Source organism: Drosophila melanogaster, chromosome 2R, assembly GCF_000001215.4.
Source record: "Drosophila melanogaster chromosome 2R".
Classification (NCBI taxonomy): Eukaryota; Metazoa; Arthropoda; class Insecta; order Diptera; family Drosophilidae; genus Drosophila; species Drosophila melanogaster.
The window spans coordinates 22452709-22477333 of NT_033778.4; the positions used below are offsets into that span (position 1 = coordinate 22452709).

The window sequence follows — 24625 nt, forward strand, 5'->3', positions numbered from 1 at the left end:
ATTGCTGCCGACATGTTTGCTCCGCTCCCATTCGCTTGTTGAATTATGATTTTCTGCCCGGCCTGGCAAAGTGTCTCCATTTCGGTGTGCCATAGTCGTGGTCCTAAAGAGCAGGACTCGGCCAGCCTCTCCAGGCCAGGAAATCAATTAAAACTTTGCATCTTGTCAGGGGACCTAGACCGACTACTCAGTCGGAGTCGACTTCTATCCCCGAAGCGGATCGCATCCCGGACTCCGGACATGTTCCTATGTGTGTTCCGTGTATGCCGGGCACATCAAACAAATGTCATCGCATGCCGAGCATCCGACAGTTAACTGCAATTAAACGTCATGGAATGCACAATTAATGCGCAAGGATTGCAGAGTAATGGGTATGAATTATGCACTTCAATGGGTAGCAAAGTGGGTTTGGGCTAGGGATGGTCGCTGCTTGGTTTTATATCGCAGCAGTTTCTTCATTATTCAAATTTATTATGATTAAATCAGATTATGATTACATTTGTGGAAATTCTTCTCTTAATATTGCTGTTCTATTAAATGGTCTTTTAGTATATTTAATTTTGACTATGAAAAAGTGCCTCATAATATTCTAAGATATCATTTTTAAGTAAATACTTGAAAACGAATATAATCTGGAAAATTCAGTGAAATGCTCACCTCTAGCTGCTTCCTCCTTTGGCTTTTAACAAATTCGCAGCTCATTCAGGCATTACGGGTACAAATCGCTGGGGGCATGAGTTTATTAAATTTCCTCAAGCCCTCGGACATTGTTTAGTTTGCGTTCGTGTTTAGCATTTTTTCAACACATTTTTCTCGAAACCGGAGGACCTTTTTCATTTTTTGGCCGTAACCTCGTTAAACAGTTAGCAAGCATTGCAGTTGGGCCGGCGGCACAAATTTTAATTAGAGTGCGCCACGCAAACATATCCTGGCACATACATATAGCCTACAGAGTCGCCACCAAGGATGCGATACTTTGGGTCTCCGTTTCGGCCACAATGTTTATGTTTGTTTGTCATACATGGGGCGAGTCCCTGGTGCATTGAACGGTATCCAAATAGGGCCCTAAAGCGTTTTGTATTCGGCTAAATTGGTAACGGGGGAACGGTGAAAGGAGAGGGGGTGTCAGGCATGGGGTGCAGGACACTGGGGCCACGATAAACAAGGATGCATTTGCGAGGGCCAGGACCACGGTTCCTCCAATATATATACATATACCATGTAGTTCCAGCAGTTCTTCTTTCTCTCTGACATTCGTTTTCTGCTCCTTTTTTTTTTGGTTGGTGTGGTTGGAGAACGCTGCCGAAAACTTGAATGTAAATTTGCTTTGGCTTCGGTCGAAGCCAGCCACAGAAACACAATGTAAACCGCCCATTTTCCGCTAGCAGATCGATCGATTTGGTCGAAATGAGATTCTAGCATGTGGTCGGAGCGATTCTTCCTTTTTGGGAGTTATGCAACTCGCATTCCATGAAAATTTATCGCGCTCCAGCGGCGAACAATTCTGATTTTCAACTACGTTTACGGGGATTACTAGACAACTGCATAGATTTTTCTGTGCACTATTGCATCAAAATTGTTTCTTTTTATTTTTACTTTTTGTAGTGTTTCGTTCTTTAGATTGTGGAATCTTGCAAGCTCAAAGTTTAGTCATCAGCAAAAGCAGCTGTACCCCAAATGAGATGATTAATATTTAAGACTCCCGTCACTCCAGCCGGAATAATCTGGGAATGCAGCCCCAAGTTTGCTGCACTGGTAAAAGCCAATCCAAGCCAGTTTTCAGCAATTCACCTGGCTAATCGCATGGCAAAGCCGAGCCGAAAGTAATTACGGCCATGTGCATTTCAAAGCATAACGGAAATGCCGACGAACAGGACTTCATTTGGCCTGCATCCTCGCAGAACTGTTCCCAGTATGGAATAGATTCCTCCGCTGGCATTGCGCAGAATCAGCATTCAGCATCCAGCGTCCACAGTTGTCAGTTCTCAGTTCTCTGGGGCCTTCAGCAAGTTGGCCACATTCTGGACCCATCAGTTGCGCGTCGGGCCCTAAACGGAACGGTTCGAGAACTTCGGCATGCGGTTCCTCTCGAGATCGGAGGAGTGCTAGTAGTAGCTAGTGGACACACAAACAGCCAGCATCCACAGTCAGGTGTTTGGCGCCAAGTTGCCCCAGAGAGACAAATTGTTTATCTTGTGTCAAGTGGTGTATGGCCACCCCTTTGGCCAACACCCACTTTAGCTTCAACTCCAGTGAAAGTTTGTTGTCGCCATACAGCCATACAGCCATCCAGCCATTCAGCTATCCAAACATCTAGCCACTCCGGTGGCGTTTTGTTCTGCGGCTGCCAGGCTAACCGAATTCAGTTGGATCCTTGTGGTTTCGGGCGCCCGAAATCGGATGACATTATCTGCCACGGGACGCGGTGGTTCCTCAAAGAGTTGAGTCGAGTGTAGTGGAGTCGCGTAGATTCGAGTGGAATGGTGCCGAGTGAGTCGGAATTAAAAGCGAAGCAAGGCGTCGCACCTTTAGGCATGCATCTTTAATCAAGCCCCAATGAATTTCCGCGCGAAATGTTTACGGCCTATGAATAAGCAATGAAATAAGCGCTCACGGGCATTTGTCATTTGGCAAAGTGAAAATTGAAGTGACTGTGAAAATTGAGACAAATGTGTGCATCAGCAGTCGAGTATTAAAGCAGGGAAGGATCAAGCTAACCCGGCAATCCTGGCAATCCGGGCATAATTTCTTCTTAACTAGGTAAATATTGGGTCACGTTCGGCAGTGTATGAAATGTGGGACGCTTTCACACCTGTTACAACTTAATTACGGCCGGCCAAAGTAACTGAATTATTCACCTGGAATGCGGCTTGAGTGGCTCGATGGCATTGGCAGTGTGTTTGCCAAAGCAAAAGTACAAATAGCCGGGGGGCAAAGTGTGTGTTGTCCAGCTCCCGAAATCTGCAGGACCAACAGGACTAATTCCCCCCGAGGCAGCTCGAATCGGATGGAATTCTGGGGCGGGCAGTGGAAGTCATATAAACGAGAATGAATGAATGTAATTGCTTTTGATTTATCTCACTCTCAACGCCAACAGAGTGGAAAGCCATTTATTTGGTGATTTCCGCTCAGACCTGGAAAAAATATAACTAATTCTGATAAATTATTACACAGATGATTATTGATGAAGACTAATTTATTAAGTCTGCCCCGCATGGGAGCTCTATGTAAGTGAATTCCCCACACTTTGAGTTCAGCCCCAAACCCCAAAACCTTTCTTTGGCTGAACACAAAAAAAGGGAAATGGAATTTGGAATCATGAAATTATTTATGAAGGAATGCCTGCGAGGGAGAAAAGACCTTTGGCATTGCCCTTTTCGGGTTTGCGGCCAACTTATTCGAGAATAAAGGGAAAAGTTTTACTTTTTGCGGCTGAATTATACATTTACTCGTACATTTGGATGCATGCTAGCCGGTCTGGGTGCACGAAGGACACGTCTATGAATTTGCTTTTCACCCGGCTTTAAAAAGCCAAAACTTTCGTGGGTCAGGACCCCGAAATTCCCGCAGGAGACATGGCCAGAGTGTAACTATTTTGTGCTTCATTAGAAGGGGGGAAAAGTCATGAATTCGAGATTAGCTTGTATGTGATTAATGGTAAATCCAACCATTCCGTAACGTTCCATCTCTGGCCGATTTAAAATGCACACCCACATAAATCAATTTCTGAAATGCATTGGCACGGTGCACTGCTGCGGGATATCCGATTATGCGGCTTTGATAGCCACATCGATTAATCAACGACACTTTAATGGCTATCTGCAGATTTGGGTTGGCACAGTCCACGGACTTTGTAGCAAATCAGTTCCGAGCTCGATGCTCCTGATTGAGTATTTCCCGCAGTCGATTAAATAAACAAATTCCTGCCATTTTCACTCTTCTTGGTTATTTTAAGTGGAACAATATTTCTATACTTTCCTGCACTGATAAAAAATCCAAAGATCATTCGATACTGTTATCTACAAAGAAATTGATACCGCGATATATATTTTCATTTTCGATCCAATTTATAATTACAGCAATACCATTAACTATTGGCTTAAACGTTGGCTGTTATGGAAATAATTTAATGAATTTATTGTTTGATATGAGATTGTTATGAGCATTTTAAGATATCAATGTTTGGGAAGCATATTAAAATGTTGCATCCTAGGCTTTAAAAGAAGGAAAGCCCAACTATGGGCTTTCGTTCTTTCAGTGTTGCAGAGCTAAAAAAAAAATGGTTCCATTATTTTTTGAAATTAATTGGCCAACGCTTGTGAAACAATTTCCGGTCAGGAATTCCTCCAGTATTTAGAAGGCAAACACGAACGAAAGGGGTGGCTGGTCGGCCGGTGGATTGGTGGGTTTGGGTTTTGTGTTTTAAGTGGGTGGTGGATGGGGTTTCGTTCGTCGAGGCATTTTGAATATTTCATTCTTGGATTCTCATATTGACCAACTGGTCAAATAAATGCGAAGCAAGCAAATAAAGGAAGCGGGGCTTTGAAAGAAAGATGAAAGGTTGATGGCGCCCTGCACTCGATCATCTATGCATCGGCTGTTTGGGATTTATGGGATCCGGAATGTTGACACAATGCCCAAATAATTCAAATGTTGTGCGAATCTGCTGAAATATGCTACACATTCATTTACATGCAGATGCGAGCCCTTCGGCTTTTAGACGGATTTGACACGTAGCTGGTGAAATGCAGATACAGATACAAAATTCAAGTGGGCCCGTTTCGCAGGATGAGCAATGGCTGCAGGACGAAAGAGATGGTGGATGCGGATGGTGGGTGTGTGTGGAAATATGGTTGAGAATATGGGGAATATGGAGTTTTCCACCCATGGCATGCATGTGCGAGTTTGTTTGTGTTGTGTGTATTTGCATTTCCATTTGGTTTTCATTTTTCATTTTTCTGATGTTACTGTGACTGCAATATTCGCTTGAATAAATTATCCAGGTGAGCATTGCTCTGCATACTGAGCGGGCTGAATGCGCCGTATCGGCCTTTAAATCAAAGGCAGGTTGTTTGGTAACTTAATTGTCTTCAATTGCAGCTGTTTGCCAATTGTGTAATTTTTGTATTGCCAGGGGAAGGCGGCACTTCCTGCAGGATAACGCCATTAATTTGGATTAATATTCCTTGTTCCATGGAATGGCACTTGGCAATCACGACCGTCGCCGAAATCCCCTTCATTGTATTCGAATTTCTCTATCCCCCGCCATCTCCGCCCCAGTTTCCACAATGTCCTGGGGTTTCCCCGCACCCTCTCTCTCCCCGCCCCCCGCAAAGCAACCCGCGCTCCTGCTTTTCCAGTCACTGTCGCCTTCTTCGTTCGCTTTATGGTTCATGTTCATGTCTTCTTTATCTAAATCATCCAACTGTGTAAATATTTGCCTCGCTTCCTGCATTCCATCCTCGTTATCCTTAAATCGTGCGTGCCGAGCTGCACAAAGACAAACGAGTGAGAGCGAGAGGGGCGCAGTGTGGGAGCGAGGGGGGAGACCGGAGCCCGAGGAGCGGGATGAATAAAGCGAACCCACCGATCCGGAGACCCAACGCACCCACCGACCGAGCGACCGACCGACCGACCGACCGACCGACTGACTGAGTGAGTCGACCTACTCTACACTGGGTTAAATTTTGCATAAGAAACGCGCGGCCGTCGTTGTCCTGGCACAGTGGCAAAAGGACGAAAAAGTTGAGTAGGTTGGTACAGAAACAACATGTTTCACTGCATCTGCATCCACTAAACAAAGGTGTACATAATTTTTAATAATGCTAGAAAGACAATAGGATACATGCCAACTTAGCGATCATAATTGCACCTCTTCCATGTTCAGCGAGTAATTTTGAAGTACATATATCCTTATGTTGTGGCACGTTACTTTCAAGGCAGAGCAGTTGAATTGTTTATTTAGCCTCATCGTCGGAAAAATAACATTTACTTACCTGAAAACAAACTTTACTACGACCCACTGTGCGTAATTCCAACGGTAAACAATAATCGCAGCATTAATCTGAAACTGTGCACAAATCCGTCAAACTTAGTTGCGAAAACGGGGAAAAAAGAAAGGAGCTCAGAGAAAGCAGGGCAAAGGAGGAGACAGTAGCAGTAGCAGTTGAAAAAGGACTAAAACTCAAACATTGGCGGAGATTTTGAGATTTTGGGGCGCTTGAACTGTCATTAATTTTAAGAACTTTAGCCCACTTCCGCTCGTTATCGAGCGTCCATCAATTTTCCAGGTACCCTGGCTTTAATTTAAAATTGTCGAGGGTCCACGAATATTGCGATACAAATAGTTCAAATCATCCTGAAAGGCAATTAAGTAGCGTGACTGAGTGTTTTATGGCCATGAAAATTATACGACTCTTTCGGCTTTATGATTTTATGCTCAGACGGAGCTTCTGAATCTCTTGAATGGTTGATGCTATCCAAAACTTAATGGGGCGCACTGGCCAATTATCCCCTGGCACACAGAGATCGGGGTCACCTATTACGCTCCCATGGGTGCACAAGTGTACAGCTACGTACTTCTCATCAGGGAATGATATGAGTTGAATTGCGATTTTACTTTCGAGTAGGAGCCTCTCTTTATGTCAGCCATACATATTTGCTGACTGTGGAAACCGATACTTGACACTCGAAGTGGGGCAAATGTTTGGTTTCCACAGATGGATGAATGGCTGGTTCGATGGATAGATGGTTGGAGGACACGGGATGAGAGTCAATCTCTGACGCCACTGAAACCCAATCCTCAAACATAGGTCTAGATGGGGCCAGGGATCACCGGCAGCTGCAATCAATATTCATAAAGATTCGGCAAAGTTCACTCCACGGGGTTAGAAAAACTTTCGATTGTCTTTTGGGGATATGCGTAGGAATTGCTACCAACTTTGCCCGGGCTTATTTCATTATGAAACTTATCAACAGATTTGAAACCAAATTTCCCGCACCCCGAGCCATTCACCTCCTACCACCTACCACCTACCACTTACCACCCACCTACCACTTACCACCCACCTACCACTTACCACCCACCTCCCACAACTTTCTTAAGTATTTACCATGTTGGGGCGTTTTTGTCAGCTGCATTATGATAAAAATTTTCCAAAGTTTTCCTTAAGCTTTTTACACGGGCTTACTGCAAAATGTTAGCCGATCAGGGGCGTGTTGCGAGGGGGAAGGGGTCGTGCGGCGTTACTAGGGCGGGCAGGGTTGGCTTAGCTGAAAACTTGAAAGGGACGAAATCCCTTTGGCCTCAAACTATTATTACATGCTCATATAGATTATTCACATTCTTTCACTTTGCAGTCACCGCAAGAAAAGCAACAAAGGATGGAAACTAAAGCTGGCTTAAGTGCGCTGGAGGAAAGGTCCCTGAAAGGTTCAGGTATGTGGATTATATAATTGCCAACAAATGCCGAGAATTTGGCACAGTCGATGACACAAATTGTCTGGGGCATACAGTGCGGTTCGAATTTGGGGGGTTTATTAAATTGGGTGAAGAGTGCTGGCAGAGCGGAAGTTAGAAAGTAAATCTCTAATTGTGCTTACAAGATGGTTAATGAATTTAACATTTTGCTGACTTATATCGAAATTTGATGTGGTAAAAATGTTCCAGAAGCAACTGCACTTTTAGAAGATTGTTATCATACATTTGAATATTATGTTGAATCAGTTTCATAAACTGATTGAAAATTACAATATCAATGGCATAGCATATAGTTCGACACTATCAATCGTCTTATGGAAAACAGGTTTGTCCAATTCGTTGAGGAGTCAGTCAAGCAGCTTATCGGCTGATTCAAGTTGTGATAAAACGATTGAATCTATTCGTTTTTTACTCCACCGAATCTCCGAGAGCCCCCTCAGCTGTCCGATAGTTCCGAAGGACAGTGTATATCCCCGCATAGTTTGGAATCGAATCCGAAGGAAACGCAAACAAAGTGGAGAAGCCACCACCAGCAGCGTTGTGTTTAACCAGTCAGCCAACACAGACACCCACCCACCTTCATATATGCTCTGTGGGCGTTTAGAAATGCCCGCACACTGAGTTTCCCGGCTCCGCTCGGCTGGATGGGGGAAATGTGAATTTTTTCTGCTATTCCACCTTTTCGACTTTCGACTTGTTTACGCAAAAGTTAAGGAAGGACATAAAAGCGAGCGGGCATCCCAGCATCCCGGCATCCCGGCATCCTGGCATCCTGGCATCCGTCGTAAAAACTGTCGTCGTCACACTGGCTGATACCGATAGCAAACGCTTGGCTGGGGGTAAATTTAATCATAAACACACAGCAGTCGATTACGTCATGAGCGAAAAACAAAACTATTTGGCGTCCTTGCCTTTCATTTGAACTTAAAATTCTATTCAATCAGGGAACAAGACGAGCTTAGCTTTGAAGCAAAATAATACAAAGAAATCCGACGAAAAAAAAAAAAAACTTTGGTGGAAAGAGAAAAACGAGACGATATATCCATCAAAGCTGACTTTTGTAGCTCCCTCTTTTGAGTCTAATCCCAGCAATACTGGAAATTTAAACAAAAAAGCGAAAAAAAATGGCTCCATTGGATTACAGATTGTCGCCGGGGAGAAAAAGCGAAACGAGCACGAAAGGGGGGATACGATAAACAAGCAGAGAAAGGATGTTTAGGCCCCGCCCCCAGGACATGTAAGCTTCTGGCCAGAAGTTAACTTTTTGCTTTCTTTCCGTCCTGCCGCCGACTCTTGTTTCCTTTTTATGATTATTTTTACTTTTGTTTCGGCTAACGAGACGCATTCCGTGGTAATCCGTCCCCGGGGAAATGTTAAACCAACGGGGAGACTCCGCAGCAGGCGAGGATTGAAGTGGCGAGGAGAGATGAGATGAGAAGGTATCATTGGTGTCCTGTCGAAAATCGCTTAAATGGACCATCAATGGTTCGGCCACGAGCCGAGAAATTGCCAAGGACATTAACACTGACGAAATGTTGATTAAACTGGCAGGTCCTTTGGGCCATATTGAAATGGCCAACGGTCAAACCGGTCTGCGAAAATCTCTCCTCTTCGAAATTGAATAATTTGCGCATAAACATTCATACACTTGACTCCCACATGACCTTTGCCCAAGGCCACACGGAGCGAAACTGTCTGATTTTATGGCGCATATATCTGTACATATTTTATTGTATTTAAGCTTTTTCTTTGTCTACGTACAAGGAGCTTATATCGTTTTTGGCAAGATATCGAAATAAAATTATTTATTATACCACAGAATTTGATGGCAGCGATAAAATTTATGTACAAATTTCACATGTCTTATAGAGAAGATTTGAATCTTGTATATTTTCAACTTCTTGTTTATAGTCCTTGCTTATTATTTGCTGATTTTAGATTAGACGACTCAGTGAGACCGAAAACTTTTGAAAGGAGGCAGCCAAAATGCCATAAGTGTATAATGTCATACCTAATGAACGCAAAACTTTTCTTTTAAAAACTCTGTAGACTTCTGTCTCAGAAGTTGTTTGCTGAGATTTGGTTTCTCACCGTGCAGGCAGGTGCCAGAGGCCGGGGAAACGAAAGGGTTATATATCATGCCCAAGACAACGTCATCGCTCTGAAGAGGGTTTTTCCAGGCATTTTCCTTGGGTCCGGGGTCGGGAGTTGGTCTGCTGTGGGGGTGTTGGCTCAAGTGCCTGCCCCCAGGGCAGCGACTATGGAAAACGAGGGATACGGATGAAGGATTCCGCACTACGGACTGGGACTCCGTAGTAGGGAGCAGGACAGGACACAGGCACAGTGTTTTTCGCTTTTCCGGACGAGCAAATGACCCGGAAAGGCCGAACGAAGGCGGCTCGGAAAAGGAAAATGTGGAAAATATGGCAGCGCACGGGCGGCAAACAAAACACAGGGAATAAGCAACAGAAAGTGGCAACGGAAACAATTGCAGTGACTGAGCAAATGTTTAGCAACCTGCCCCGAGGGATTCGCGTCGGCGGAAAAGCCAAGGAAACAAGCGGAAAATGCTAGTTTCTAAAGTCTGTGACTGCGGCAAGTTGATATTTAAATCTGATTTACACCATCAAGCGTTTAGTCAAGTGGTAGCTGTCCACCCACCTCCTCCTCGGGACGTGGAACGCTGCCAGGATTCCCGCTGCACTCTCGCGGCCAAATCCTTGTGGGCAGCGCCACCTGGTGGCCTGAAATGCATACCTAATTACGTTAATGGCCGTGCTGGCCATAAATTAGTGGAGATTAGGTGGCGGCATCCTGGCCAGAACCGAAGCTCTGCCAAATTGAACTGGAAAGTGGGCAGAAACTGAGCAGAAAGTTTCGCAATGTGCGATGCGGGCGGGTGAAATAATTATTGTCATGGCTGCGAGCGAAAAGTAATTATTACTATTATTGCTCTTTCGAGCAGCGCAGGTAAATCAATAAATTTACATAATCATTGTGCAAAAGGGCAATTAATGCCGCTTTAAATACAAGACGGACAAAGGTATTATTGCGCTGCCCGCAAATGAATCGATCCGTGCGACAATTGCGAAAATATCGTTTAATTAAAACAAATATGCATAGATTACTTTAAATACGACCGAGAGTAAAAAGTTATGTCAGCCGAACCTAATTGCTGGCGAAATGGCGCTAATTGAAAAGTCCGTGCCGAGGGAAAACAACACAACTTTCCTGGTCTTACCCTCCAGTGAGCATTGCAAACAATGCCGAATGAAATGGAAATGAATCTAATTTCTGTGGGACAAGCGGCCAGAAGGAGAACACGGATATCCTTTTAGGATATTCCACCTCGGACTGATGAGCGTAATTAATCAAGCCGAAGCATGAATACTGATTTCCCAAGGGGCTGAGTCTGCTTTGTATTCGAGATTCGAGCCAGCATAAATATTATGACGGCAGGTCCGCCAATGCCAAACAATTAACACAGATCTTACGCTCTCACCTACTTGCATTTCAGCCTCCGCCTGAAATAGCAACAACCTCACCCCCTTTCACCTTTCACCACCGCCCACCGTCCACCGCCCACTTGGCCCACCTGTACCAGCTGGCCCAACTGGAGCCCATCAGAGTGCTCTCCGCTGACAACTGCCAGCTACTTATGCATGTTGCTGCCACTGACAAGCAGCAGCCGGAGAGACAGAAAGGCCGTCTGCAAGGAGGTGGGTGGTAGTGGGTGGTGGTGGCGTGCAAGTGGGCGTTAAGCAGGTAAAAAAGAAGCGGTAGGCCAGTGATGTCAACAGCAGACTACGCATAAAAAGGGCATAAAGAAATCGGAGAATGATTAGAATACGTTCAATCGATAGGATTGGCTGACGGCTGCTCAAAAGCAGCGCTCATTTGGCTACGAGTCTTTACCTATAGCTGATTTACAGCTAATGCGATTCCATGCTAAAAAAATCAGTTTCTTGGCCAAAACTGAAAAAATATTTGTCCAAAAGTGGAATGTCATATATCGTTCGACTCGTCTGGAAATTTACGATCCATTGGTACCCATAAATTGAAACTTTAAATTTTTGCCATTTTTCGCAAAAAATCGTGATGTTACCCCTTATCAAAAATGTCAAAATTGGAAAAAAATTAAATTTTCCCGAAACTCCAAAAAGTGACTCAAATCGTTAGTTTTTGATGTTAGCTGCACAAAAAAAAATTAAAAGTTTGAAAAAAAAAATAAAATTACTCAAATTATTCAAAATTGAACGGCCTTTCCCGAATGAATCCCCGTCAAAAGCTGGCTATTTGGCTATTAAACAGCTAATGGGTCAGCACTGTTGCAGGCAAATGTTGCATTCCGTGCAAAAGGCAACGACAAAAGGTGTTAAGAAAGCCATTTCGCCTGCTAATGAGTGACGATGCCTCTGAGTGTGTGTGTGTGAGCCAAGGTGTGGGCTAGTGTGTGTGCACACTCTCCTCTCACCCCTTTCTCTTACCACGCCGTCAGCCCCTGGGTGCTTGTGTTTGTGTGTCCCCGTGAGTCCTTGCCAGGACTTGAGCCCGAGCTGAAGAGCAAACAAAAATGTTTTCATGTTTGGGCCTGTCAACAGATTTATCCAACCGGCCCCCTCTCCCCCCTACTTATTTTCGGTTTTGTATATGTTTGTGTGTGTATGCAGAAGCATTTTGCTTAATTAGTTACAAACAGCCGAAACTGAGAGAAAGAGAGAGAGAGCCCAGAGGAAGGAGAGGCGAAGCTGCGAGCAGAAAGGACTCGCATCTATAGCTGTCGTTAAGGCTCCGCCAAATGTTTACAAATGTCGCAGCGTCTGCTGCGGGCAGATAAAGATACAGGGACACAGATACCAGATCGGAGATACTAGATACATATGGAGGTGCAGGGCTGTGAGGATGCCAAGATGCGGATGCGGATGTGTGGGCAGGTGATACAAGTCAGCTCGAGATAATCCGATGAACTCTGCGTCTGTAGCATACTTATGAGGGCGGCTGGTGGTGTGAATAGTGCGCAATGAAGACATTTATTCACTCGGCGGCATTCACAAAATGAATGGAACAATCTTGAATTTCTTCACGCAATTTCCAGAGGCGTAGCACAGCAATTAAATTAACTTTCGCTGAATCATGTAAATAAAATTGAGTGTGAACATGCAAGAAATATTTGTTTATTTCAATGTAAAGTTGTAAGTCCTCACATGATTAGTGAGAGGTTTGGTTTTATCTTTTATATGTTAATTGCGCTGTTATGTTACTGTTATTGCATTGTATTGATTCATCGCTTCTAAATAAATAAATATAAAAAAAAAAAAAAAAATTTCAATGTAAATACATTTATCATTTACCTGTTTGTTTTTACTTAGTACAAACCTAGATAAAAAAATAAGCGGATGCAAATATCCAATCAATCATACAGACAGTTATTAGGGTCCTTGTTCAATTTGCAAATGGAATTATGATATGGTCTTTCTGACAGTTTTGACTTTATGATTTATTAAAATGCTCGCCCATTTAATAGTTGCATTCCGCATTATTTCTATGTTTTTATAATTAGGCTCAATTAATGTTTAATTCAATTAAATGGGAATAATTTAAGTAAGCTGTAGTATGGATCTTTCAAGAGTTTAAAGGCCTAAACGAATGTTTAATATATTTGTTACATTTATATACCCTTTAACATTAAGTTAAGCAAGAGTAAACTGACCGAAAGTATCTACTTGATGAGTGCACTTGAAAAACTATTTATTACTTAAACTTGTTTCTCGTTTTCCCTTTCTGCACAAAAGTATTAAAATATGTAAGGGTGGTACTTAATACTTTCTGCTTTCCCTCGTCAAAATAACGAACTCTTCATTTATCAAATTACTACTCGTCAAACTTTATAAGGGATTTAATTAGATGGCTTGCAGTTCGGTATTAACTGAGAAATTTTATATAATTTTGTCTAATTTTACTACTTACTCTTTGTCACAGTAGAAAGGATTGATTAAACCTTTGACGTTTCCCAATTAAACCATTTAATGAACAAATAAATATCGAAAGGATTTATTACAACGAGAATTCGATAGAGAAACCATATGCACACGAAACATGTTTTCATTAATTACTGTAATTATTATGGACGTAAGGAATTAGTTGCCGAAATATGAAACCCTGATGTATGCCATTAAATATTTAACTCGTTATCCACTCGTACCGTATGAAGTGCATCCATAAAGCTGAATTACACGTTTAATTACACGCACATTAAGCTGAATGCATTTTTCTGTTTCCCATCCCGCAGAGAAACTTAAAATGCTGGACATCACTCGCGACAAGCCGGTGAAGGTGGCCGTCAAAGTGGCCGTTCCTGTGCGGGATCACCCAAAGGTATGTAGGCGGATATGGAGTTGGAGGGGGGGGGGGGGGGTGGGTTCGGTTTCGGTTCTGGAAACCCGTTAACGGAGGGTAAACATTTTCATTGCATTTCCCTTTGTGCCGCCGCAACAGTTCAATTTCGTGGGCAAGCTGCTCGGACCCAAGGGCAACTCGATGAAGCGCCTGCAGGAGGACACCATGTGCAAGATGGCCGTTCTGGGACGCGGATCGATGCGAGACCGGCGGAAGGAGGAGGAGCTGCGGGGCAGTGGCGACAGTCGCTACGCCCATCTCTTCGAGGACCTGCACGTCGAGATCTCGACCTTCGCCGCTCCGGCGGAGGCCCATGCTCGGATAGCCTACGCTCTGGCGGAAGTGCGCCGCTTTCTGGTTCCGGTGAGTCGAGTCAATGAGGCATCTTTTTTGGGGCAGCTCCCTCGGCATTGTTTGTGTTTAATACCCATTAATGATTTAAGTTTCGTCCGCGCCATGGGCAGGCAAATGAGCATCTTAAAGTTGGCCCGAACAAGGGTCTTAAAGTTATGGCCGCATGGAGTGCACTTGGACAAAAAGTGTACTTCAATTTGGAAAGGCATTTGGAACATTTAAAGGCAGTCAACCGAATCGCGGTAGACATTTCATTCTGTGAGGCGGTTAAATTACATTATTAATAGACTAGGCAGTTCCTGCTGAAAACCAATTCATAATACGTAAGCTTTAGGGCCAAAGGCTGGTGTCACTTTTAGATTTTAGCGAAATGTTTATATCTAATTAAGTGAAATTTGTTTAATATTTCAAGAGTTTACATCTCTTCTGATTAAAACCCGCTTATCCAGCGCATTTGTATGGCGTGTGTTCGCTGCTCTCCAATTTTCCAGAATGTCATGTTTTGGGGCCAATTTCGTTTTAACTTTAGAAAACTGCGCTGTTTTGATGAAAGTTTCCGAACTCGCTGACGACTTTAATTAAAGTCAAATTTGCGAAAGTCATGGCAAATAGTTTTGGAAGTGTAGTTCAAGAGGACTGGAGCCGGAGCTCTGCTCCTCGAACTGCTCCAACTGTGCTCGTTATCGACTTCGGCTTCCGTGTTGCTTGTGTTCGCGTGGCATGCAGCGGGTTTCCTGCTCCTGCTCCCCGTGCTCGCTGACTAAATTGCATTGTGCTGTAATTACATTTGCCACCCCACGGCACTCGAATCGCCACCCATCCCACTTGGCCCCACTCCTTTTGGCCGCGAACCGGGGGAACTTGGCTTGCATCTTCCTTTTGGCCATTGTGCTGTGCTCGACACGCCATCGCCATTGCCACATCGCCATCGCCATGGCCAACGCCATTGCCATCTTCCGCAGCCAAGGAGTGTGTGTGTGGGCGCAATGGGGCCATTCCTCGGCCCGCCTCCACGAGAGACACCAACGTTAAGCGTATACTATCTGCAGCCTGCAGACAGGGACGCAGGCAGATTGTGAGAAGTCCTGGAGGCAGCACGTCCTGGGCATCATCCTCACTTGCCCGGCGCCGGCATACTTTATTTATACATCTCCGTTAAGTTGCAGCCAGAAATGTGGGGAGTGGACATGGAGCAATTTAAACGGCATGCCGGGGCCATCTATCCGGGGTAGCCAGCCATACAGATAGAATGTGTACGGAGCAGTTGCTGGATCCGAGAGAATTACAAATGAGCGCCATATATCCAGCTTATTGCAAATTATACCCCGGTACCAGATCCGGGCTTTGATCTATAATTTTCCACAAAATTCAATTCTCACCTACCCCGTAACCGTCGGTGCTCCGAAGTCTTCCCACATTATGACCAACTTAAGCTGGAGAGGATGCGCTTGGGTTCGGGTAATCCAATATATTGACATCCTGGCCGACCTTTGACTGGCAGATGCTGGCAACATTGAAACTCCCTCCTGGCCGCTGGTTCAGTCTTTTCCCCCTGAGTTATTCCGATCTGATTACACATGAGAAAAATTTGCATAGAAATTATTTGATATCCCCAACACGAGGCAAAGACAAAGGCGATGAAAGAAGAAACTGTTTCAATTTAGATAAATTGCTGGGGTTACCTGGAGTGCGTATGTGGGTTTTTTCCTCATTCCTTTGCCCGGGAGTCTCTGTGAATCTCATCTGCGACATATTTAAGCCTCACCCACCTGGCGGGAAATTGTTTATGGCATCTGCAATCTCGATTTATGTTCGCCAGCGAGTGGCATAAAAAGGAGCACTTGTGTGACTGTAGTAGAGGTAGTAAAAATGTAGGAAACCGGAGTGTCGCTCACATATGTTTTGTAAATTCAGAGATATATTCATAAACGAGTTAGTTGGTTAATGGGGTTGATGAAATGTGTATCCACCGGGCTGGAGTTTCCTGCGTGCGTGTATTCATCGCATCCAGGCCCATTTGTCGCACAGAACCCACAAACACTCCCATTCCAACTCCCACTCTCTTTCTCCTACACCCACATCCACGCCCACTCCATTGCCACCCACATAATTGCATTAAGCACTCACAGATACTCAGATACACATCCATGTGTATGTGCGACCGATACATATATGAGTATCCTGGGGCAAGAATGGATTCTGCTCAAAGGGTGCTCCGCCGGCGACACATGAAACGTGGCTGCGCACAAACTTTTAATTGACATCCAATAAAATTCGCATTTATTGCGAGCGACGGCCGCCAGGGAAACGTGAATTAAATTTAATTGCTCGACTGAGGTGTTCCGGTGGTTCCACTACTAATCCCGCCAGTGATGGACAGTATCTTGGACTCGCAGAACTGCATTACGTGGCAAGGTGCTGCCACAAACTGAGAGTATATATATATTCCCGGCGAGATAAAACGATAAAGTTGGTACTTTAACACGAAAACCACTCTGAATGTAATACCACTAGCTTGAAGTACTCCACATTGTTGTTGAAAACACTATTATGATACATATTATTCTGCACCATGCCTTCTGTGTATATCTAGTACACACAATGTGTTGCCATTCCCATCACTGAATCACTCATCTCTTGCCCGCAGGACTACCACGATGACATCCGCCAGGAGCAAATGTGGGAAATGCAGGCGCTGACGTCCACGCCCGCACTGGGTGCCCACTCGCTGGAGGATTCGCATAGCCCTACCATCAACAGCAGTAGCCAGGTGGGCGGCACCACCAACTCCTCCTCCAACGGGGCCAGTGGGCGTGGCCTGGGCGGCGGACTAGCCGACATGGACACGTCCAACGATGACAAATCGGACGACGCCAGCGGCATGGAGTGCCTGTCGGCAGTCGACAAGCTTGACTGCTCGTCCAGCTGCGCCAGTCTGGGCATCAGTGGCATCACCACCATCAGCACCACCAGCCCCGAGCATCCGCATCCGCACCAGCACCACCAGCAGCACCAACAGCACCAACAGCACCACGCCCACCTGCACCCAGCACACGCCCATGGAAACCAGCAGCAGCAGCAGCAGGTCCAGCACCACCACAGCCACCAGGCGCACTTCCACCAGCTCCTGCAGCAGGCTCACGGTGGAGCCAGTGCCGCAGCGGCTGCCTGCGGGGAGCATCTCTCTGGACAGACGACTCCGGCGACGGCGGCGGCATGTAAGTGTACTCCGGCCGCAGTGGCTTTGCCAAAGCCCGCCTGGGCTCGACTATTAATTGGAATTTACGGCTACCATTGATGCAGACCATGAATAGGCCAATGAACATAATCCAGCTTCAGTCGGAAGTCAAGTTAATTTCAAGCTTAGGCACACTTTCACAGGATACATATGATTTCGTGAGGACTTAACATTATATGCCGAATATTTGCTTAATATATACATTATATGAGAACTGTATGGTTAAAACAGCAATAGCTTCCAAATGAAGCTTTAAAATTTCAAACTGAATTTCTGCTTAAAATAGCATATATCTAAGAAAAACTTCGGCAAATGCTACAGGGATAATTATTCTGATAGTGCATTGAATGCTTCGGTTATCAAAGTCCTTCTTTTCCCCAAGCCATTTGCAAAGCAATATTCCAGCTGCCACTCATTCCGTTCTCTTCCTTTGTACGCCTTAAATCTCCTGCAGTGCACACCACAGCCATGGCAGTGGCACTCCAGCATCAGCTCACAGCCGCAGGAATCGGAGGACTCCTGAAGCCGGCCACCGGAGTGGGGGCCACCATGGCCGGGCTGCCCACCACCCAGGCGGGAGCCGCCGCCCTTCAGTTGCCCGGCGATGGGGAGTCATCTGGATCGACGCTCACGCTGCTGGAGCCACCGGGCACCGCACTCCTGCATCCCGCTCTGCGCAACGTCAAGACCATCAACATAGGTAAGGCCTGGTATCCACAGCCAGTTTCAGTTGCTACACTGATAAAAAAAAGTGCGGCCTACTTCTAAAAGACAGATACAATGTTTTGTATTTGATGGTAGTAAAAGTATAACCGACTTCATCTTCGTATAATTTTCTTTCTGTACGCCAGGTGGCGGCCTGGGAAGGAAGCGTCCCCTGCTGGGTGTTCCCCGCTCCGGAATGAACCCCACAAAGCGCACGGTGATGAGCCTGCTGGCCAGGGCCAAGAACTCGCAGGCGCTGCACTCGGTCCGCCAACCGATGGTGACGGCCACCAGTTTCGCTGAGTGAGTTGCCCGCACGAAAACGAGCCACCACGTACTCCGATTCAATGGATTAATCAAGGGGGAAGCGGGAAACTTAATGATTTCGTTTTTTAGACCCTTGCAGATGCTGGCCTCGCCGTTCATCATTCCGCACCGGGCGGTGGACCAGCCGATCCTGGCGCTGTCGAAGGAGAGCCTCGCGCAGGGCGTCTAACCCAGTGAGCTGCTCCACCTGCGGCTGCCCAGATAGACCAATCTGACCGAATACCACCTGCCCCGCCTCACGCTTGGGAGGATCAGCGAGAGTCTCGAGGAGATTAGCGAATATTTCTAGGCGATGTTTGCGTAGTTGATGCGTACTTGTACTTGTACTCTCCCCGTAGTAAGGCTATACCGATCTTTAGGGACTAACTGTGAACTTATCCGAGCGAATCTCGAGCTCGTGCTACACGATTTTATTTTTTACAGAGAATAAACGGAGCGTCTATTTGCAATGCGATGTTTTATTTCCACAGATGCAAGCCTAGGCAAACCAAATCGAAATGTTCGATCGAATGGAACAGAGTTAAAACCCTTAACAAAATTGAAACCTAAACTTAGTGTCAAATTAAAACGAGAGCAACTTCAATAGAATAAATGTAAACGTAATTACTTTAAAAAAATTACTTTAAATAAATATACACACAATACGAATACGAATGCGTATGCGAATGCGAATGCGAATGCAGATACCGAACACGAGTACCACAAAAGATATATATATACAATACATACGAACACGTATACAAGCAAATATACAAATATATAAATATGTGTGTACTTAAATCTACATAAACTTAAGATTAAACCAAACGAAACTACTAAATTAATGAGATAATACAATAATTTTAACGTATTTTAACAGCCACAAAACGAAGACAAAGTCGTACCGCATAGAAGGGAAAAGAAAGAAAGTAGAAGTTGAGGTAGAACCCCCGATCAGAGAGATCCCACCGCCTTCAGCTTGCGTTGCCTGATTGATTCCAATTTGAGTCCCCTCGGATCCAAAGCCACAGCTGATAGATATGATAGTTCGGTTTCAGTTTCAGAACAGAAAGTTTCAGAACATCGAAAGCAGCGATCGCCTACAGAGTTATATTTTTTCGTTCAGATTACGTACATACATATATATACTATCCACATAGTATATATGTACATGCATCCGAGGATAAGTGTTGCAAGGTCCTTGGTCTGGGAATGGGTGGATGTTCCATCCGCTCCACTTCGCCGCGATGCTTCGATTAGTGTTTGAATTGATATTTGAAACTATAGGAATTTGATCTCAGAGTTAGCGAGTCGGCTACAACAGTGTACCGATAATTCCATAATTCCAGCAGATAATTCCGATTCGATGATCCGAGTCGAGAGTTCACTTTAGCTACCCAGTTACATTGTTGACTGTGCACAATCCACATAGTTCTTAAATAGCGTTAACCAATATACAATAACAACATTACTCAATTAATGTTCGTTCACAAAAAGTTTAATCAAAAAACCAAAAAAAAAAAAAAACAACAAAAAAACAAAACTTTAAAAACCAAACGAATATTTACAGCGTAAATTAAAAGTAAAGTTAATGCAAAATATTGATGTTCAAAAAAAGCAAGTCCGTGAATGGTCCTACTCATGTCATTAAATGTAGATCTCAAATATGCAAAACAAACTAAATAATTAAACCAGTCTTAAATGTGAAAAACTTCAGCAAAATTCCACCCAACCACCAAAAACCACACCAACCGCCACCACCACCAACACAGCTTCGAGCTAGTCACAAATAAATGCAATATTTTAAAAATACCATTTAAAGAGTTTTACTTCTTTTTCTTTAAATAAAAAGTGGCCTGCGAAAGTGCAGTTCTCCTGAAGTTTATGCTCACTGCTTTCATAAAAAATAATACGGAAATGCACTCTCGGCAATCTATGTCCCTTAAAACGTATAGTCCCGGGGATTCAGTTTTCTCCAGATGATTCCTTCCCTGGCTGAGTTTTATGTGCTTCTCTTTACGGTGCACGGAGTAGCTTAGGTAAGAAAGATATGGGGCAATAAATTTGATGCGGAAAAGCGAATCCTTTCATTTGTACACATAAAACCAGAAACATTTTTATTTAATATAGCTCATACTCATTCTCATTTCTACCTAAAGCTCAATTAATGGTATCATTCACTTACTCGCTGTATTTGTTACTATTCAGTGCTCAATACATAGTGGCCAGCTCGAGCCAACTATCGGGAAATAGGCGAATAAAGTATCTGCGAGTTGTTTCGATGAAGACCAGCAGTATCATGAACGGACAGTTGGTCAAGAGGAAGTGGCCAAAGCTGAAAGAGGGAAGCAAGCAAGTGTCATGGCGTGGTACTCATGCGGTCAGGAACACCCACTGTAGCTCATTGGTTCCTTCCAGGCGCAGACACACCGTGGAGTCCATTATGCACAGCTGCACGCACAGACAGATCAGAAGGAGGACCGCCAGACTGAGGAGCCAGTTGCGGAATCCGTGGGCCAGCAGATTGGCACGTCCGGTCTTGGTCAGCACCAGGTTGGTGCATTGCATCACGGCGAGGCTCATCAGGCAGAGGGAGGACACTTGGCACTCCAGCTGCCGGCGTGCCTCACTGCTCTGCGGAAGAGTCACAGTTCAGCTTGGCTTACTTCCTGCAGATATACAGATATACATTGTTATCCCTACCCACTCCTGACCGAAAGAGTCGGTGATGTCGTCGAGCATGTCGTCGTGCCACGCGATGTTCAGAGCCACCAGTGTCCTCGGCAGGAATCCCTTGTCAGCCATGAACACGAAGTAGGTCATAAAAACAGCTGCAGCTTCGATGGTTCCCACAAGGATGTGGGACACAAAGAAAAGTCTACAGGATACGTTTTGGAAAAACATCGAATAAAGAAACGAATTTAGAAAAATTTCTCCCATAAGCCTTTGCTATCTAAAGTACAAACAGTTTCTGCCTTTAAAACTCCTGGACCAAAAGGACCTCTTCTTATGCTCCTTCAGAAGATATGTTTTGCCAATAATTTGTGAATGAGTACTAACTTACCGACTATTAAGCAGAAAGTCGTCGTACACTTTGGGCATCTGCAGCATCAGATTCTCCTCTGGAGGCTCATAAATCAAAGTCAGAGCTGGGACCTATGGAAAAATTGGACTCGGTTTCAGTACTCTGCGTAGCACACTTTATAGGTTCCTCCCCCACACTCACCAAGTTCACCAGGAAGGCGAGTATGAGCTCATCCATGATATGGATGTACAGGGGAATCCCGAGCAGGAAGAAGAATAAGTACACCAGTATATTGCATATGTTGGTGGCCAGGCAATAGGCCAGAGCCTTCTTTAGATTCTCAAACAGCAGACGGCTATCGCCGACCACACTGACCAATGTGGCAAATGAGGTGTCCAGCAGGATGAGGTCTGCACTGGCCTCGCACATGACCGCACTTCCGTACTTGGCCACGCCCACGTGGCTGCTCCTCATGGCGGGCGTGTCATGGAGTGTTCCTCCAATAACGGAGACAACGGCTCCCAACCGGCGACAGGCGTCCGCAATCCAGTGGAGCTGATCCGTGCTAGTAGCGGCACATACCAAATCCTGCTGGTTCAGAATGAGCTGCTCGATGTGGCGACGCTGGTGTTGCGGCTTCTCGTCAGCATACTGTGACATGTCTACTACTTCCGCGGTGGGTGGCATCCGCTTCAGGTTCACAGCCTGAAAAGTGTCCGACGGAGCTGGTAGAATGCCCACATCAACAGCCAGAGCCTTGGCCATTTTGGGCTTGCGTTGAGTGACCACGATCAACTTGATGCCCGCCGCTCTGCAGCGATCCACCGCTTTGGGAATGGTGCTTCGCGGCGGATTGTAGGTAGCAATCATGCCCAGGAACCTCAACGAGTAGGTATCCACCGCTAGGTAATCGCGGTACTTATATTCCCCGCCCTCCAATCCAGTGTTTACCTGTGAGAAGCGGCGAAACTCCAGTTCGTCGCTCAACTCCTTGTAGGCAAAGGCACGGACATGGCGGCCTGCCTCGAGTAGCCCATCCGCCAGACTGAGAATAATTTCCTGCAGCTGTTCGTCCAGAGGCAGTTCCTCGTCCCGAATAGCAAAGGTGGAGCACCGGCGGATCACCACTTCGCAGTGGCCCTTCATCAGCAGGACAAGTTTTAGGTGCCCATCGGCATCGCGAGTCCTGTGCACCGTCACCTGGACCTTGTCCTCACTATTGTAATGCTTGTTGGCCACCTTCTCGTGGTCGTGACGGAGTAGATCAATGCTCGGCAAAATCATCAGACCGAACTTGAGCAGCGCTATGTCCAGAATATTGCCGTACATGTCCTTCTGCATTTTGGGCACTCCAATGTTACCAGGACATATGACCGCATCGTTGCAGAGAACTGAGGCCCGGATCAGCTCGATAAATCGAGGACTTTGAGCACTAACGTCCAGATTATCGACACTAAGCAGTCCCATGTCCACGAAGATCTCCGATACTCGCATGCGTCGCTTGGTCATCGTCCCAACCAAATCGGACACAATTACAGTTGAGAGACCCAGTGTGCAAGTAGCCCGCAGGTTCCTTACATGGCACTGTTTTCTCCCCATTTCCTTTCTCGTCCGCCTCAAGCCCCAGTAGAGGATAAAGGGCAGGTAGACGGGTGTCAGACCAATCAGCAGTGAGAGATTGACTTCATACACAATATGGCCGTGCTCGAATCCGGTGGTAAGGAATAGCAGAATGAAACAAACTATGGCCACCAAGAGCATATAGTAAGAAATCTAAAAGTATAATCGGCTTAGATATTAATTTTCTAGGATGCTATAGCACTGCTCACTTGCTTCTGATGCTTCTGCGAACGACTGCGAGATCGCTCCTTAAAGCAGAGGTCCGTCATCGATCCCACTTCAGTGTTCCTTCCACAGGCTAGGGCCACTGCGAAACCAATGCCACTGATCGCATGGGTGCAGGCTAGTCCCATATTGCTGGAACTCCATTTCGATAAGGTTTTGGAACTCATGCCGAAGCTATTTAATTGATGTGTCTAAAGTGTCACATAGGCAACAGATGTCTTGGATGATAGGAAATGGTCAACCATTTCTGCCAACAGTACGTATGAGTGATAATCCTCAAAGCGATGGCTCGAGAAACAAAATTCACTTATAACAGCAGTGTTTTTTATGTCTTTGGAAAGCTAAGGAAGTTTATAGAATATACAATAAGAAATCATACATTTGCCAATTAGAAACCAATTTAATCCTTTATGTACTCAATCCGGGAGTATCTCTGTCGTCCCTCGTTCGCCAAAGGAGTAATATGCATGGGTTTCGAGTGTCCTGTCAGAGCCACGTTGTTCAGCTCCAGGCCCGTGGTGCTGAAGAATCGCATATCGGCAGGTAGCCGCTGTCCATACTTGATGGGAAGGGTATCCCCGGGAACTAGGTCCTGAGTACGGATGACCTCCTTTTCCCCGTCTCTTATCACAGTGCAATACATGGGCATCAGCTCATCGAAAGCTATGAGCATGTCTTCGTCATCATCTCCTTGCATTTGTACCGTGAGCCCTGCGAGAAAGAAGGTTACGAGCAGGATGATGCCCGCTACCAAGAACTCAGGATCCACTTTTCCATTGTCTGGCGTTTTAGTTGCAAATAGGTAATACATCGCGAAACTAGCTATGGAACTCAGCAGTATGATGATGCCCAAGATGCTGAAGCAGCTCTTCAGGAATATCCAAGGCCGCAACTCCAGTTTGGTCGGGAGTGGCAGAACATTCTTGCCATTCCTGGCCAGCTTTCTACCCGCTGCCTCCGAGGTTAGACCCTGTGGATGGTGCCTTGGATATAATTGAGATTAGCTCCATTTTCCCGATCTCACCTGGGACACATTCGCCTCCAGTCTGGCGCATAGCTCGTGAAACGGCCAGATGTGCAGATATGGGCTAAAGTACTCCAGCCACAACTCGTTCTCCGTCTGTTGCAGTGACTCCCGTTCCTCTTTCTTCTTCCTCCTGCTGCGACACCACCTGCCTCTCCATTTCGAGATCCGTTTGAAGCAGAGCACCATGTTTACGGAAAACTCTAGGCAATTTGTGGAGCAGTGTTTCAGGAGCGTAGAACTGGCAAAATG

The 24625-nt window shown here is 45.4% G+C and overlaps 3 protein-coding genes across 5 annotated transcripts, besides 1 other annotated feature; 1 reads left to right on the forward strand and 2 right to left on the reverse strand.

Annotated features, from left to right (window-relative positions):
• The first annotated feature begins 2032 nt into the window (after window positions 1–2032).
• Window positions 2033–20287, forward strand: CG10384 (uncharacterized protein). 2 transcript variants are annotated; one of them, NM_001169783.2, is made up of 8 exons: window positions 2033–2760; window positions 7360–7438; window positions 13770–13855; window positions 13976–14239; window positions 16878–17448; window positions 17923–18168; window positions 18320–18476; window positions 18570–20287. In NM_001169783.2, exons 2-8 carry the CDS (start codon window positions 7384–7386, stop codon window positions 18667–18669), a joined length of 1479 nt encoding a protein of 492 aa, NP_001163254.2. In that variant the 5' UTR covers window positions 2033–2760; window positions 7360–7383; the 3' UTR covers window positions 18670–20287. The 2 variants fall into 2 exon arrangements, with proteins under 2 accessions (NP_001163254.2, NP_611673.3); NM_137829.3 differs by having other exon boundaries at window positions 18570–18947.
• Window positions 12667–12803: a mobile genetic element.
• Window positions 20287–23606, reverse strand: CG45062 (uncharacterized protein). 2 transcript variants are annotated; one of them, NM_001299798.1, is made up of 7 exons: window positions 23334–23606; window positions 21706–23277; window positions 21544–21635; window positions 21183–21357; window positions 20875–21113; window positions 20665–20814; window positions 20287–20513 (listed from the first exon to the last, which is right to left on the reverse strand). In NM_001299798.1, the coding sequence occupies exons 1-6, from the start codon at window positions 23514–23516 to the stop codon at window positions 20691–20693; spliced, it is 2385 nt and encodes a 794-aa protein (NP_001286727.1). In that variant the 5' UTR covers window positions 23517–23606; the 3' UTR covers window positions 20287–20513; window positions 20665–20690. The 2 variants fall into 2 exon arrangements, with proteins under 2 accessions (NP_001286727.1, NP_001286726.1); NM_001299797.1 differs by lacking the exon at window positions 20287–20513 and having other exon boundaries at window positions 20573–20814.
• Window positions 23607–23676: 70 nt separating this feature from the next.
• CG45063 (uncharacterized protein) lies at window positions 23677–24587 on the reverse strand. Its single transcript, NM_001299799.1, has 2 exons — window positions 24374–24587; window positions 23677–24319 (listed from the first exon to the last, which is right to left on the reverse strand). Exons 1-2 carry the CDS (start codon window positions 24560–24562, stop codon window positions 23750–23752), a joined length of 759 nt encoding a protein of 252 aa, NP_001286728.1. The 5' UTR covers window positions 24563–24587; the 3' UTR covers window positions 23677–23749.
• Window positions 24588–24625: the final 38 nt, after the last annotated feature.

What these genes read in the sequence shown, in the direction of transcription:
- CG10384 (NM_001169783.2), top strand. Translation starts at nt 7,384, where the DNA reads ATGGAAACTAAAGCTGGCTTAAGTGCGCTGGAGGAAAGGTCCCTGAAA. An exon ending in TGCGCCGCTTTCTGGTTCCG is followed by an intron (nt 14,240 to 16,877) that starts GTGAGTCGAGTC and finishes TCTTGCCCGCAG; the next exon opens with GACTACCACGATGACATCCG. An exon ending in TCCGGCGACGGCGGCGGCAT is followed by an intron (nt 17,449 to 17,922) that starts GTAAGTGTACTC and finishes AATCTCCTGCAG; the next exon opens with TGCACACCACAGCCATGGCA.
- CG45062 (NM_001299798.1), bottom strand. Translation starts at nt 23,516, where the DNA reads ATGAGTTCCAAAACCTTATCGAAATGGAGTTCCAGCAATATGGGACTA. An exon ending in CGCAGAAGCATCAGAAGCAA is followed by an intron (nt 23,278 to 23,333) that starts GTGAGCAGTGCT and finishes TTATACTTTTAG; the next exon opens with ATTTCTTACTATATGCTCTT. An exon ending in TCGCCTTCCTGGTGAACTTG is followed by an intron (nt 21,636 to 21,705) that starts GTGAGTGTGGGG and finishes ATTTTTCCATAG; the next exon opens with GTCCCAGCTCTGACTTTGAT.
- CG45063 (NM_001299799.1), bottom strand. Translation starts at nt 24,562, where the DNA reads ATGGTGCTCTGCTTCAAACGGATCTCGAAATGGAGAGGCAGGTGGTGT. An exon ending in TGGAGGCGAATGTGTCCCAG is followed by an intron (nt 24,320 to 24,373) that starts GTGAGATCGGGA and finishes CACCATCCACAG; the next exon opens with GGTCTAACCTCGGAGGCAGC.